Source organism: Haemaphysalis longicornis, unplaced genomic scaffold, assembly GCF_048455015.1.
Source record: "Haemaphysalis longicornis isolate Haplotype H1 unplaced genomic scaffold, Haemaphysalis longicornis Haplotype H1 scaffold_7, whole genome shotgun sequence".
Taxonomy (NCBI): Eukaryota; Metazoa; Arthropoda; class Arachnida; order Ixodida; family Ixodidae; genus Haemaphysalis; species Haemaphysalis longicornis.
The window spans coordinates 144,609,117-144,623,963 of NW_027526422.1; the positions used below are offsets into that span (position 1 = coordinate 144,609,117).

A 14,847-nucleotide genomic window follows, 5' to 3' on the forward strand; every position below is an offset into this window, starting at 1 on the left:
GTTTGTACCGTAAGTCATAAAAGAAAGAACCGTAGAAGCAAGAGTAAACGTCATTTCTAATCTAGTGCTCCCTAATCGGAGCAGCAAGCTGCAATTTACTTAGTTACGTTATAAACGCTTAGCAAGGTTACCTTTTTGCGCTTTCTTAGGTGCCCTCATGCCGTTACACTTGCCCGTCTGCTTCTACAAAGCAGGGTTGCCATAACTAATAGCGCCTTAACCTCCGTGTTATTTCACCCAGCCCCATTATAAAAGGTGCCATGAAGACAAATTATAACTTTGTGCAATTTGAAAGACCTCGCATTTTCATTGCTGCAGTGAAAACTGTGGTTAACCACAAAAAATGCAGATACCTTGAAAAACTTCCAAGGTTTATACTACTCGCGAAATATGGGAAGGATTGGACAATATGAGACAACATAATGTTGGCTGGCACGTAGTTATCTGTGTGTTAGCTGCTCGTTAGCGTTTTCAAGTGATACAGACAAGCAAAATCAACAGGCGCCACAAAGATTACCAACTCGTGTTTCTTGGCCATGGCTCAGGTCGGCGGCCGCCAAATACGCCAACTAGACTGCGTAATGTGATAGAGATGTTGCCGGAAAGTGGCTAGGGAGTCACCACTGGTTCATGTGTTATCTATGTTATATTCATTATTTGTTTGGAGTCCGCGATACAAATAATATTATTCCTTTCGGCACAAAGCAGTCTTTACAATGAACCAAACTTCTATTTTGCTGTCATGGTTCCTTTAGCAAGCACTGGCATAGCAAAGATTTGGATGTAAGGAACCAAATTCAAACTTGGTTCCTCACGCCTATTTTACGTAGTCATTATACTTTCACAAAACAAAACAGGCACACAAGCAATGTGGCCACGAAAAACAATGGCAGAACGACGGTGGGGTGAAAACGTGTTCAAAGCAATTTTCACGTGCAATCATCCCACTGCATTCTAAGTGCCTAAACCATCCGCGAACCAAAAACTCGTTCATCACAGGTGTCAAGCCTGCAAACCTCCATTACTTCCCTGTTACATTACCTTGTATTTCTTTTGTGCACAGTTGATTCGGCTTTACAAATCTCTCCATAAGCAAAGTATTGCTACCAAGTGAAGCTGTGTGAATCAAGTAATCCCCATTCAGTTACAAACATGTAGGGACACAACATGCTTTCTTAGCGTGAATATGTCAGAAACGGAACGTTTTTCTGAGTCGCTGGTCCTATTTCTCATAAATGGGAGAACCCCTGCTTGAGTAAGGGATCATTTTCAATTTTTAAGGATTCCCAATTCAACCAGCGTTACATTACTATATCATAAGGCAACAGTGTGGCTGTATTCTTAAATTTTCTTGCCTTGATCTAACTTATAGGGTGAGGTTTACACAGATGGTAATAAGACATGGAATAAGTGTGGAAACAGCAAAGCAGTAGGCCAATATTTTGGCGACAAAAAGAGCACATCCGCATATAAGTTATGGCTTAACATCAGGGAGGAAAGGTACACCTGGTAATGATGCACCTATATCTTTACATATGTTGCTATTAGAAAAGGCCGTGCATTGGAAGCATTTGCGAGAGTGCTTGGACAAATAAGACAACCTGTCGCCCCCTGCATTGCAGTACACCAGGTTCAAAACAGAAGTAGAAGCCGGTAGCACAGCTTCAATGGCCGAGTGGCCCAGAAGCGCGTAAGCACGCACCCTGCACTTGCTCCGAGAAAAGCTCAAATCACTCTTCCTCGACCAAAACCAAAGCTACCAAACTGCTCCAAAATTTCGCCCAATTCTTACAGACTTGCTGAATTACACCGATATTTACCGGTTGGTAAAAGCACCCGTGAAACTACTCTAGTTCACGACAAGAAAGAAGAGAAGAACAGGAAGGATTCAAACATGTGTTCACCTTTGGGTTACGGGAGAAAGTTTCGCGAACCACGTTAGCCACGCGGCGGACTCGTGACTCCCGAGCCACGAAGGTGGGGAAGCCCATCACTCGGTCCTGCGCACTGGGCGTCTTCACCCCGAAACTCTTTATCACCGTGGCCAGCGCAGACGCCAGCGCCACCTTGTAGTCCTTCAGGTCCACTGGATCCGCCGGCCTGCGCCACGTGCGTCTAACCGCTCCTGACAATGACCGGTTCGTTCGCTTTGATGCACCACCTACCCCACCCAGCCTGCCTTTCCCAATCCTATTTCAACACTCAGTTACTCCACCAACGAAGAAAGATCTGACCGACTAACCCTTTATTACCCTTATCACCAGCATTACCTACCTCGCATTACCCTCCACCTTTGCCTACCTCTGTACCAATTATGACGATCATGTCGTACCGTACCACACTCTCTGGACATTAGATTCGTATTTTGTCATTGGCACCACACTACACCGAATTCTGGGAGACGCCCAGGAGGAGGAAGCGAAACAGCACGTTCACAGCTAAAAAACCGTGTGATCCCCGGCGAAAGATTATTAAACAGGAAAAAACGCACTGCATGAAAGACAACATTAAACAATAGCTTTCACAACGCCATGATGGTAATGAGCGAAGGCACTTGAATTCCGTCAAGAAATGTTGGCTCCATTCATGCTGTGAAGGTGGTTATGTGGCTAACCTGTAAACGACATGCACAACAAATACCAATGCGACGTCACTTGAATTCGCACACGTCGCTCTACATAGAGTGGAACCAGAACGAAGTTAAATGTACTTAAACCAAACTTTCTCTTACTGCACAACAACATTCACGAATGCTTTATGTTCTTCTTCGTCTGGCTATTCTTCATGAGTCTTTACTTTCTGTGGTCTACCTAAGGGAGCCTGGAATTAACTGGAGTAGCAATACCGGTCTCCCTTTTTATATATGAAAGTGAGTTAACGAAACTAGGTGATTTCTATCCTGTTGGGTACGTTTGCACTAGGAGTAGCTTACGGAATCGTAATCTTTACCGGTATGGCCAGTCCCCCTGGATAGGGGGACTGGCCATACCGGTAAACCTTCTGTGGACACCTTCTGAATGACGATACTTTTCTGCTGACGTCCCCACGAAAATTTGCTTGGGAGGTAGAGGTATACTGCTTTGCCGTAACAGACCCCTCAGTTAACAAGCTTTCCAGCCCAAACATCTTTATTAGATGCGAAGCAGCTTATGGTCGAGCCTGTTCCCTACGCCGTTGTGGGGGCGCCGTTGTGCAGCGTCTACACCCCCACTGCGCATGCCTGGCCAGGTAGCGCTGATGACGATGATTGTGGCAGGATGCCCCTAGGGACTGGCCGACCAAAGAATCCATCACGAGATAGCTTCGCGTTCAACCACCGTCGTCATCGGCCCGTAGGGGAACCCTGAGTACCACACCCCCACTGCGCATGCCTGGCCAGGCACCGCAGATGATGATCGTGGGAGGATGTTGCTAGGGATTGGCCAATCAAAGAATCCATCACGAGACAGCTTCGAGTTCAACCACCATCGTCATCTTCCCGTAAGTGAGCCCTGAGTAGTATGCGAGACATTCCTCCTCTTCTCTCCGACGCTCTTTTCCTCTCCGGCATTCCTCCTCCCCTCTCCGGGAGTGCGCAACGTATGGCAACACCTGCGGCTCCACTCGCGATAATGCGAAGCATCTTAGGGTTAGACACGCGACGGTAGCCACTGCATACTCCGCTGGGGGCGCCACTGTAGCTCCGGGGATTACATGACGCGCGCCCACGCTCCGCTTCCTTCATTCCCCTCCCGCAACGCCGCGATCGAACTGAAAACTAATGGGAACATGAGTCGACCCCAAGGCTATTTCGCATACTTCTCAGGGTTGCTGTACGGGAAGATGGTGGAATTTCTTGCCTTTTTGATTAACTTTTGGAGACATTAGCACCAAGAGAGTGAGAGAGATAGCCTTACACGAGGGTCTCCAGTTTTTCCACCAGTGTGGATTCGACGATGCGGAGCTGCACATCCTTGTCCCAAAGTGCGTCGTCCAGGGTCTCGTCGATGTTCATGTGCAGGCTCGACAGTCCTTCACGCAAGAAAGAGCAGGTCAGATCCCCTATCAGTGACTCTGCAGAAAAATGGCTCGGATACTCAATTCTCAGCTTCGTTAGTTTTATGTCTGTTTCAAAGTTCCCATCTCATTTGAGCCCTGAATCGTTTAAAGTAGACAACAAGCTACGACAAAGCAAAACCAAGGCAGGGCGTCGGTTGCCATGCAGCTGTGATGAATGCGTCAGAGGCTTCGTGAGTGGAGCTATATCACGATCTAAATGTTCATTAGGCGCACATTTTTGCAACGGACACAACTCAAAATTCTGCCCCCGGGCACCTTCCGGCAGAGCAGCAATATCCGCAGGTACGCACCTACAGCTGCATTGGCCAGGCATTCGTCCCACAAAGCTACAAATAAGGTGGCATATTGAAAGGTAGGAGCACAGAAAAGACAAGATTGAGAGAAGACGACGAGGACTTCGCTGAACTTCCAAGTGATTTTATTGTGGGTGAAACACAATTTATACCTAAGCCGTTCATCCAGGAGCTTTCATTTGCGCATGCGCAGATAATTCATTTTTTATCTCAGAGCGGGATGCCACACATACCATCGCAACAAATTTTATCCCTTGGATGTGGCGTGCGTCAGCATGTCTTCAATGTGAGTCTGAGAAAAAGAACTGACTAAAAAGAACTGACGCTTAGGCAGAGAACATCCTCTCGTCGGTAGCATATGCTTGTATTGTTTCTGATTCGCAATAGAATCAGCGGGAGGTGTTGAGCAGTCTTCGCCATCTTGTGTGCGTGCTTGTCTTTTTTTGTTTTTGTGTTTTGCGCTGCTATCTTTGCTCCAATAAACATTTGTGCACAAGTGGCCCTGTCCAAGGGCGGGGCTGCGGGTGTACAAGAGGCACAGCATTAGTTTCCTGAAGTTGCAAACTGAGTATTAATATGCGATCAGGAAAAGTTGTAAAAAATACAAGCTCAGTTAAGAGCAGAATCGGAGTTATGGTAGGTTTATGAGGCAATAAGGAATTAATATTGACCTATTATTTATTGTAAAGCTTAAACCAAATGTACGGGAAGCAGTATTCCTCCAGCGCGAAATCGCAGCTTCACCCTGCCACACATCTGCTCACGCTTCTCTCACCAAAACAGTACACGCTATTGCAGAAGATCACCTATAATGGTTGTTTCACGGAACCTTACTGCGCAATTGTTATTCAAGAAATGTTCAGTGAACCAGCGACAATTCTCGAAATCAAGCGAAAAACACAGATATGACACGAAGGGTGGGTCTCAATCTAGTATGCAGGATATTTCCGCACCACTGTCATAATGTATTGGCGCAGTGGACCAAAGCCTTGCACCCATTCAGTCTAATTCGTGGGTTCAGTTCTCGGCAGTGTGTTGCGCTTTTCTTTTTTCTGGGCCGTCGGTTTGTGAATCACATTCGTGAAAACGTTTTTGTTGAACTGTGTAACGGCCCCATCAAACGTCAATGCATCGTTTAGGGTCACTGGCATGATTTGGTCATTTTAAACTCGTGCTTTGTATATAGAAAAAGGCAATGGTACATTCAGAGGGCGAAATACTGATGTGTGTTTTTTCAAAAATTCGTGTGGCTTTGGTTTTCTTCCATCCACCTAAATAAGCCTCTAGACGTTCTTGGGGGGGATTAGAGGGGAGGGTGAATATAGGGCTGGGGCCGGCAACCAAGCATTCCACCTATCGCAAATGTTAGCATTTAGCTCGTAAAAGAGTCAAAGAACAATAGAGAGAAAAGGGCCTCCAGGGCATCAGGAGAGCAAGAGTGTGTGTAGTAATTGTGTTGTGCTATCTTATTTTAATTCTTTAGTGCTATGGAGAACTTTTTTTGCTACCTAAGCGTGCGAGGGCCCCCAAAAAAACTACGCTACAACACGTAAGGAGCAGTCTTGAGCAAGGTGCGTGTGATGGCGTATATGCACAGTTGAACCCAGATGAGTCATATGCAGCCTTTTTGAGAAATTTGAAAAGATATACAGGCTCCTTTAATACGAGGAAATGAAGAAGTCACCAAAGGTGTGGAAACCATAAACATCTACAGAATGCTTAAAACAGTACGACCCAAATACGCAATATTTAAACAATTTTAAAATCTGCGAAACCAGATGACCTGAAGAAATTTGAAGTCTGGGGGAATAAGGACACGCAACGCTATGGGAGCGCTCATGCACACATTCTTCAATGAGGAAGGAATTAAAAACACACAAACGTAGTCTAGAAACGCATACACAATTTACTAGACCCCAAGCATAACTCTAATTGAGATGAGATATGTATATTTCACGCCAGGTTAATGCGTCGAGTCGGAGAAAATATGAGATGGACGGGATCGCCAGAAGAGCTTAGATGACGGCTGCCACTTGAGCGACGTATAGCTGCGCAGAGGCTCTGAAACGGCGCTTGTCGCTGCTGCGTTCGCGGCCCGCGTGAAGTCTGCGTGTCCGGTGTAGACAGGTGCAACGGCAGCTGGAGCTGTGAAAGCCATTTCTCGTTCGGTCGGTGACAAATAATAAAAGGGAAAGCCGCCTCCTCAGTCAAAGAAACGTTCTTAATGGTCGGCCATGGCTTTCTGACGTAAAAGCTGCGGTTGTCAGACAAGATCGGTGCCTCGCATGTATTCTGTGACGCGATGTATACGGCACAAAAAATTGAAAGGGAAGCGGGAGAGAGACATGCCAGCTTTCTTCTCGGAGTTGTCAGGAAATAACGAATAGCTTGTCGAACAAAATCTAAGAGTTCTGCAAAGCGTATGTGACGATAAAAATAAATGTGACGATAAAAATAAATCATCTAACTAAAGCACTATAATTACAGGTCTAATTTTTCCAAATGTATTGAAAACCTATTGCATTATTGGATGACTGATTGATTGATTGTGGGGTTTAACGTGCCGGCGCAACGGAGGCGATGAATCGCACCGTAGTGGAGGGCTCCGGATTAATTTCGACTACCTGGGGATCTTTAGCGTGCGCAGAAATCTCCTACACACGGGCGTTTTTGCTTTTCGCCTGCATCAGAAAAGCGGCCACTGCGGCTGGGAATCGAACCCGCGACCTCGTGCTCAGCAGCGCAACACCTTAGCCACTAAGCCACCGCGGCTTTTTTTTATTACCGGCTTGGTACAGCGAACAAAAAACAAAACACTGACACATGCCTCCACACAACATAATGGTAAAAAACCCCTTCAAACCATGACACATGTCTCCACACAACATAATGATAAAACCCCTTCTGCTGCTACGGGTGGCGCGTGTTTAAAGGGTTTCAGGTTAACTAGTTCATCCATTATGTTAGCCCAGTCAGGTTGCTCGTCTTGCTTTTTCATTACATCTCTGATATAAGGAATGCTTTCAATAAAGTATTCCCTTGCCGGTCGTGCATCAGGGTCTGCATGTTGCACGGCCACACGGGGTTTCCAGAGAATGGGCAGGCTCAATGCCATAAGCATGTCAAGTGGCATGCTTCCATCATTTCGCGCTGGAAGGAAACGTATTCTGTACGGAGATACCGGCAGTTCTTTCTTTAGTGTCCGCTGGAGAATGTCCCAGTGGAACACTGCATCAGAACAGTCCAAGAAAATGTGTTTTATGGTTTCCAGTTTACCGTAATGTCGACAATTCAGTGACCCCGCTACAAGTATTCCTTTCTCCCACAGCCAAGGGCTGACGGGTAGTGTTCCGGTATGTAATTGAAAGAGGAAACTTTTGACTGTTGACTTTACAGGCATTTGTTTAACTCTCCTTAACACGTCTTTCCCCGTCCCTGCACCATATAACTCTTTGTATACCTCATCTTAACCCCCTCTAAAATAATCGAGCCGACGTTCGCCTCTTCGAGCACTGCAAACAGGATATCGTGTGTTACACGATCAAAGGCCTTAGCCAGATCTAACTGCAAGATAGCAACTCATCCTCCCAATGAACTAACGGTTTCTAAAAGACTCCAAAACACGTGGAGGTTTGTCGTTATTGAGCGACCTTTTATGCCGCAGGTTTGGTGTTGGCCAACAAGTGACTAAACAACACATTGTAAACGTTTTGCCAGAACTTTCATAAATACCTTGTAATCTACATTTGCAAGTGTAATTGGTCTATAGGCTTCGACGGATAACAATTTTGTTTCATCATCTGTTTTGGGGATAAGGATTACATGTGATCTACGCAAGGACGGGGGCAACGTCTTTTCCTATTACGCGAGCCATATAGCGTTGCAAAAAGCCTCTGCAAATTCACAACTAAACGCTTTGTAAAAAGAAGCGCTGAGACAATCAGGCCCAGACGCTTTTCAACGACTTAGCTCATCTATGGCCTGTTCTATTTCCCGAACACTAATTGCAGCCTCCAAGCTTGCTTTAACTTCTTCGTCCCGCTTCAGCACGAGTGGCAAAAACTGCTCCTTAAATCCATCTTTGTATGGCTGACGTTGCCCCAGGACATGTCTATAGTGCTCCAGAAATGCACGTTTAACCTTTTGTTTACCTCAAGTGACAGAACCAGCGTATGAAATCGCCACTATATTGTTCTTGGCTGCGTATCGCTTTTCATCTCCGAGTGCGCGTTTCGCCTACCCACAATCCTTCAGCCCGGGCCCGTATTACCGCTCCGTTATATCTTTCAGTTTCAAGCGTCTCCAGTTGTGTCTTTACCTCTCTAATATTGCGTGTGTGGGTTCCTGGCTGTAGGCTGTCTGCAAATAACAAATAGTCCAACTGACATTTCAGTTATTTCTCTTTGTTTCTTTCTTTAACTCTTATTGCCCAGGACCTTTCAATTGCTGCGATTCTGACCTCTTCTTTACAGCGTTCCCACAATAAGATGGCATCTTCGACCTTTCCCTAGAGAATGTTCTTAATCTTGTCGTTTACTTTATCTACAAATGCCTCGTCCTCCAGAACTTTTGTATAACTTCCACTTATCCCACTGAAACCTTCCCGCTCTTCGTTGAGATCCAATGTCAAACATTACCAGACTGTGGTTACTAAACGCAACATGTTCCACCTAGTAGTTTCTACACAAGATAATCAGCTGTATCTACATATGTGCGATATGCGCGGTCTAGACGAGCATGACTTCCACCCTGGAAATGAGTGAACTGGGTAGGTTTATTTTTCGCTATTAGGAGCCCCACGTCTTCCAAACTGCGTTCATGAACAATTGTGTTGAGCCACCGCGGCGGGTTGCATAACTGGATGACTAGTTGTTTGAAGAAACATAATATAATAACCCCGTTCCCGCTCAGCTTCAGGAAATGGATGACTACAGAATGAGCACTTTTAACTCAAAAAGACAATTTTAAACTCGTTTGAGGAGCGTTGTTATAGACAGGAAATCATCGCCATCAGCCTACTCAGGTCCACTCCAGGACGAAGGCCTCTCTCATTGACCTGAAACCACTCCTGTCCTGCGCTGCTCGAGTCCACAGTTTACCCCTGAATTTCTTTATTTCAACCCTCCATTGGGTTCATGTTCTTCTGCTTCTTCAAGACCCATCACTTGGTGGCCACTCTGTAACCCTAATTGTGCACCGGTTGTCAGTACGTCTCACTACATGGCCAGCCCAAGTCTATTTCTTCTTCTTTATTTGAGCTATGATATATTCTACTATAGATAACTTGTTCGCTGTTTTGGAGTGTCACTGCTAATATTAATCGTTAAATGGCCCGCTAAGCCGACACAATTTTGCTTTCTAGTTAATTAGTAACCTGCCAAGTTTCAGCCCCGTATGTCATAACCGGAACTATGCACTGGTTGTAGATTTTCATTTTTTGTGAGAGAAGTAGCTAACTTTTCATTTTTCAGAGTGCTTGCCGAGTGCTCCCCAACTCATATCTAATCTGTCCGGGATTTTTTTCTCCTGTTGGGGGTCAGCCCTAACCATCTGTCCGAGGAAGTTATATATGAGGCAAAGCCCCTTATGGGCTAGGGCTGTCGACGTCTCGTCTCCGCCGTATCTCGTCTCCTGTAGGGACGGTACTGAAACACCGGGACAGCCTTTTTCCAACGCCTCGCATTCGAATGTAACAAGTATTAAAAGAACACACCAAGACACTCGTTTTTCAACGTGTCGCGCTAGAATGTTTCGTGCTTCAAAGTCACGAGACCTTTACAGCAAAGCTGTGTACCTCTACCTCCAAATGGTTTCTCTTCCGTGGGCAAAAACGCTGTATACACTTATACACAACATTTTTTGTCCCTGCCCAGGTTTCACGTTAGTGAAAACTGGGCAGTTTTTTAATTCTTCTAGCGTTTCGTTTCCCATGGGGAACAAAACATTTTTGGAATGCTTATTCGTCATTACTTAGGATTTATGCATGTTTATTTTTAGCCCAACGGCCGTGTTTTCTGATTGTAGTTCCTGAACCATTGCTTGCAGGCTTTCTGCAGTATTACTGAGCAAGACTGTATTGTCCGGAAAGGTCAAACGGCTGAAGTATTCCCCGTTTATCCGCAATTCTATGGTTTCCCAGCAAGCTGTCTAAATTCCCTATCCAGACATGTTGTTAATAGTTTTGATGGAACGGTATCTCGCTGTCTTACTCCCTTTCAGATGGGGAAATTATCGCTTTGCTTGTGGAGGGTTATCCTTTCCGTGCATTGTTTGTACATTTCTTATATATTTCTCCTAGAAATCTTATGTAGACGTCCTCTATTCCGTGGTCTTTGAGTGCTTCCAGCAGGGCTGCCGTGAATGCGGAATCAAACGCTTTCTAATAATCTACAAATGTCATGTGAATGAGTTTAGTGTGACATAGGTTGTGGGGATTCTCCCCTGTGAGTGCCCACGTTAGGCCGTTCAAACTGCCGCGCGCCACCTCTCCTGCCATCTGGGAACACACGGCAGAAAGACTGTGCGATGGAGGGGGGGCGTGGCACATTTTTGGGCACGCTAAATAAGGGCAGCGGTGCTTGGTACCGGGGGGAGTTGCCGGCCGGGAGCGCCGCCGGGCACAAGAGAGAAGCCACCGCCGTCAGCCACCTCGAAGAAGACGCACGTCAGCAAGGCCCGCCGTTCGTCCCGCCGTACCGTAAGCCCTGGGACCCTGAAGTGCTTTTGTTATGTGCTTGGTTGATTGTATCCCCTGTTCCATTTATATTTCATTTTCCACTGCTTCAGTAAAGCGCAATTGTTCCTCTTGCAATGTTCTGTGCGTGATGTTTTGACGAGGCCGTTGCCTGAACCCCCCTTGGTAGGCAGAACTACCTACAGTGGCGCCCAACGTGTATTTAGGCTAGCACAGTCCTTTGTCAGCAACACGCTTACGCACAGGAGCAAATTGCGACTAAAACTTTCGTGCATTTGTTTGCAAGCGGCAGCTGTTTCTGGAACTTAGCACTTCAGCTTAGCGAAATGTATTTTGCTGCTGAAAGCCGGGTATAATGTTGTTTGTCTTACACCCGACTTCATTTCTTTTCAACGAGCCTGCGCACTACCCAGCTTTCTTTTCCGCGGCACCGAATGTCCAGTTTTCCGGCGAGCGCAGCAACTGATAAACATTACCCGCAGTTGACTTTGTGCTGGTGCGTGCTAGATTTATACGGTGGCATCTTTGTAGCTCCTTCGCCCGAGTTCGTTGGTTCTCGGAGTTTCGTTGGCGTCCAGCAATGAAGTCCACTGCCGACGGAAAGGAACTTCGTTCGGGAACAGTCGTCGGGGCCACGGCCCCCGACACCGCCTTCAGCGAAGCTCTCACCACAGTGGCCGGCTTATGTCAAGCTCTTACGCAACACCTGGGCACTCTACAAGACCCGGCGCCCCGTCTTCAGCCTGACATCCCAACCTACCGCGGCTATGACGACCGTCTGTCCGTCGCGGATTTCCTTGACAAGCTCGATGTCTACAAGGCCGCCGTCGGAGCGTCGGACACTCATATGCTAACCAGGGTATTGCCACTGGTTTTCCAAGGGCCTGCAGCCTGCTGGTGGCGCCTGCAGTCCCCGTTTGCGTCGTGGGCCACCTTTGTGGTAAGCTTTCGGACTGAGTTCCTTCCGCCTGGATACGAGACTCGCATTCTCCGTGAGTTAGATCTCAGGACGCAACACCCTAACGAAAGCCTGTTAGAGTATGTACGCGCTATGCAGGAACTATACAGGAGAGCAGCCCCAGAGACTACTTCAGCTGAGCAAGTTGCCCGTGTGTTACGGCAGTGCCATCCTCGGTTCCAGCCGTATTTGTATGCTCAAACGTACGCGGATTTGAATGCAGTTGCTTCGAAGGCGCGCTCTATTCAGGAGTGCCTGCTCGCCAAATTGCAGTATGCACCACCGCCAACCCCGAGCCAATCCTTGGAGCCCAGCTGTGCCTGGAACGGGCCTGGCGCTTTCCAGTCGTGGGCGCCGCAGTCCGCGACACACCGGGCTTTGGATCCGGGCGAATTTGCACCAAGAAGGCGGCCGCAGAACCGATACCGTGACCGCACTCCAGCCAACGCGGGCTACGGGGCCGTGGGCCACCCGGTCCCAGCCAACGCGGGCTACGGGGCCGTGGGCCACCCGGTCCCAGCCAACGTGGGCTATGGGGCCGTGGGCCACCCGGTCCCAGCCAACGTGGGCTACGGGGCCGTGGGCCACCCGGTCCCAGCCAACGTGGGCTACGGGGCCGTGGGCCGCCCGGTCCCACACGAAGACGAGCCATCCGGCGGACGAATGTGGTACGGACGCAACCAGGCCCGTCAGCAGGGGCCCGCCACCGAGGACAGATTTCCGCGCTCGGGAAATTTCACGTCCCGGCGTCGCTGAAGCCAGGCAGCGAGTCGCAGCGGGCCAACACACCTGGTAAATCTTTTCTTGTGCCTTCGGTGGATCGCATGCAGTATCCCCCCAAGATAGTGTCACCAACCATTCGTGTCAAAGTGCTCGGCAAGATCGTAACTGCACTCCTTGATACCGGTTCCACAGTTTCTCTTATCGGCGATATGCTTTTCGAACACTGCAAGGCAAAGCGGGTAAAATTTCGCCATACCGAAGTTATGCTTAGGATGGCGTCGAGCGCGGCCGCGGAGAGCACAAACGCTGTTCGGTTACGCATATCGGTTAGCTCCCGCGCTAAGAGACAAAGGTTTTTGTATCTCAAGGGCTTGTCGGTTGCCATGATCCGAGGCACAGATTTTATCGCAGATGTTGCTATGCGGTTGGACATCAGAGCTGGCGGGTACTACCTTGGCGACGACCCAGGTTTTTTCCCCGTTTGAGACCTCGGCGGGTCCCCCGTTACCCTGCAGGTCTAGCGCTGCTTTCTCGACTGAAAGCCTGCCGGCAGACCTGTTACAGGAGCTGCAGAATTTCAAAGGAACGTCGTCTCAGCGCAAACAGCTCGAAGACCTCCTGCGCCAGTATGCGGACATGTTCACGGAAAAACCAGGAAAAAGGGATGTCTTGCAGCATCGCATCGACACTGGGAACGCAAAACCATGGCGATGCAGCCCACGACCAATGAACGCCCCCAAGAGAGCGCTTTTCGACAAAGCCTTGGACGAGATGCTCGACACCGGCGTCATTCGTCCATCAAAGAGTCCTTGGGCGTTCCCCGTCGTCCCAGTCGGTAAGAAAGATGGATCTATGCGAATCTGTGTCGACTACCGAAAACTGAATGCCATGACGGAACGAGATGCCTATCCGTTCCCGTCGGTGACCGAAATAACGTATGCCGTGGCAGGCGCGAAGTATTTCACGACCTTGGATTGTTCACGTGGCTATTTACAAATAGAAATGCACCCAGACGATGTACCGAAGACCGCGTTTACATGTCACCGAGGGTTGTTTGAATTCGTGCGTATGCCTTCCGGTCTAAGCAATAGCCCCAGTTCATATCAAAGGATGATGGACATTGTTCTGGGTGACGCGAAGCACGAATTCGCTTTGTGTTATCTCGATGACGTCACTGTCTTTTCACGCTCGTTCGAGGAACATGTGGTACATTTGCAGATAGTGCTACAGCGCATGCGCGCAGCCGGGCTGACTATACATCCCGGCATAGTACAGCTGGCCGGGGAAAAAATCAACTTACTCGGATTTGTTGTTGACAAGGGCGTTCTGCGACCAAATCCAGAGAAACTGCAAGCCATACTCCAATACCCGCCGCCGAGCGACGTCAAAAGCTTGCAACGGTCTCTTGGCATGATTGCGTTTTATCGCCAGTTCATTCCCCAGTGCGCGAACATCTCTGTACCGCTCAATGAACTACTTCGCAAAGGCAAGAAGTGGTGTTGGGCGTCCGAACAACAGACCGCTTTTCAAACCTTGCTGACAGCATTAGCAGAAAATGCGTCTTTGCAACTCCCTGACCTAAACAAGCCGTTTGTGGTACAAACAGACGCCAGTGAATTCGGCTTGGGGGCGGTACTTCTGCAAGAGTGGGATCAAGTGTTGAGACCAGTGGCTTTCGCCAGTCACACTCTGACGCCAGCCGAACGCAATTATTCCGTCACCGAAAAGGAATGCCTAGCGATTGTGTTCGCGCTGAAAAAATTTGACATGTTTCTAGACGGAGCATGCTTCACCATTCAGACTGACCACCAAGCTCTCTCCTGGCTTCAGAGGCTTCAAAACCCAGCAGGACGACTCGCTCGTTGGGCACTGGCGCTGCAACGTTATGACTACTCCATCGAATACAAGAAAGGCACCACTAATACAGTTGCTGACGCGCTGTCACGCGCTCCCCTTTTTACTGATACACAGGTGGAAAACGAAGAAAGTATGGTGGTTGCAGCAGTGCAGGCCCCCACGAACGACCGTTGGGGATCGTTGGTGAGCCAGCAGGACTTGGTTGCGGCACAGCGGAGCGATGGTCTATGTCGCAAAGTCATCGACAAGCTCTCGACAACAGA

At 48.3% G+C, this 14,847-nt stretch overlaps 1 protein-coding gene across 3 annotated transcripts in view; it reads right to left on the reverse strand.

The window, feature by feature from the left end:
• The window catches only part of LOC144147096 (uncharacterized), a 393,394-nt gene that overhangs the window by 284,597 nt on the left and 93,950 nt on the right, over positions 1–14,847 (reverse strand). For all 3 annotated transcript variants that reach the window (XM_077679154.1, XM_077679153.1, XM_077679155.1), the window contains 2 exons: positions 3,897–4,011; positions 1,905–2,100 (listed from right to left, as the gene is read on the reverse strand). In XM_077679154.1, coding sequence (XP_077535280.1) covers positions 1,905–2,100; positions 3,897–4,011 — 311 coding nt within the window. The remainder of the gene's footprint in view (positions 1–1,904; positions 2,101–3,896; positions 4,012–14,847) is intronic.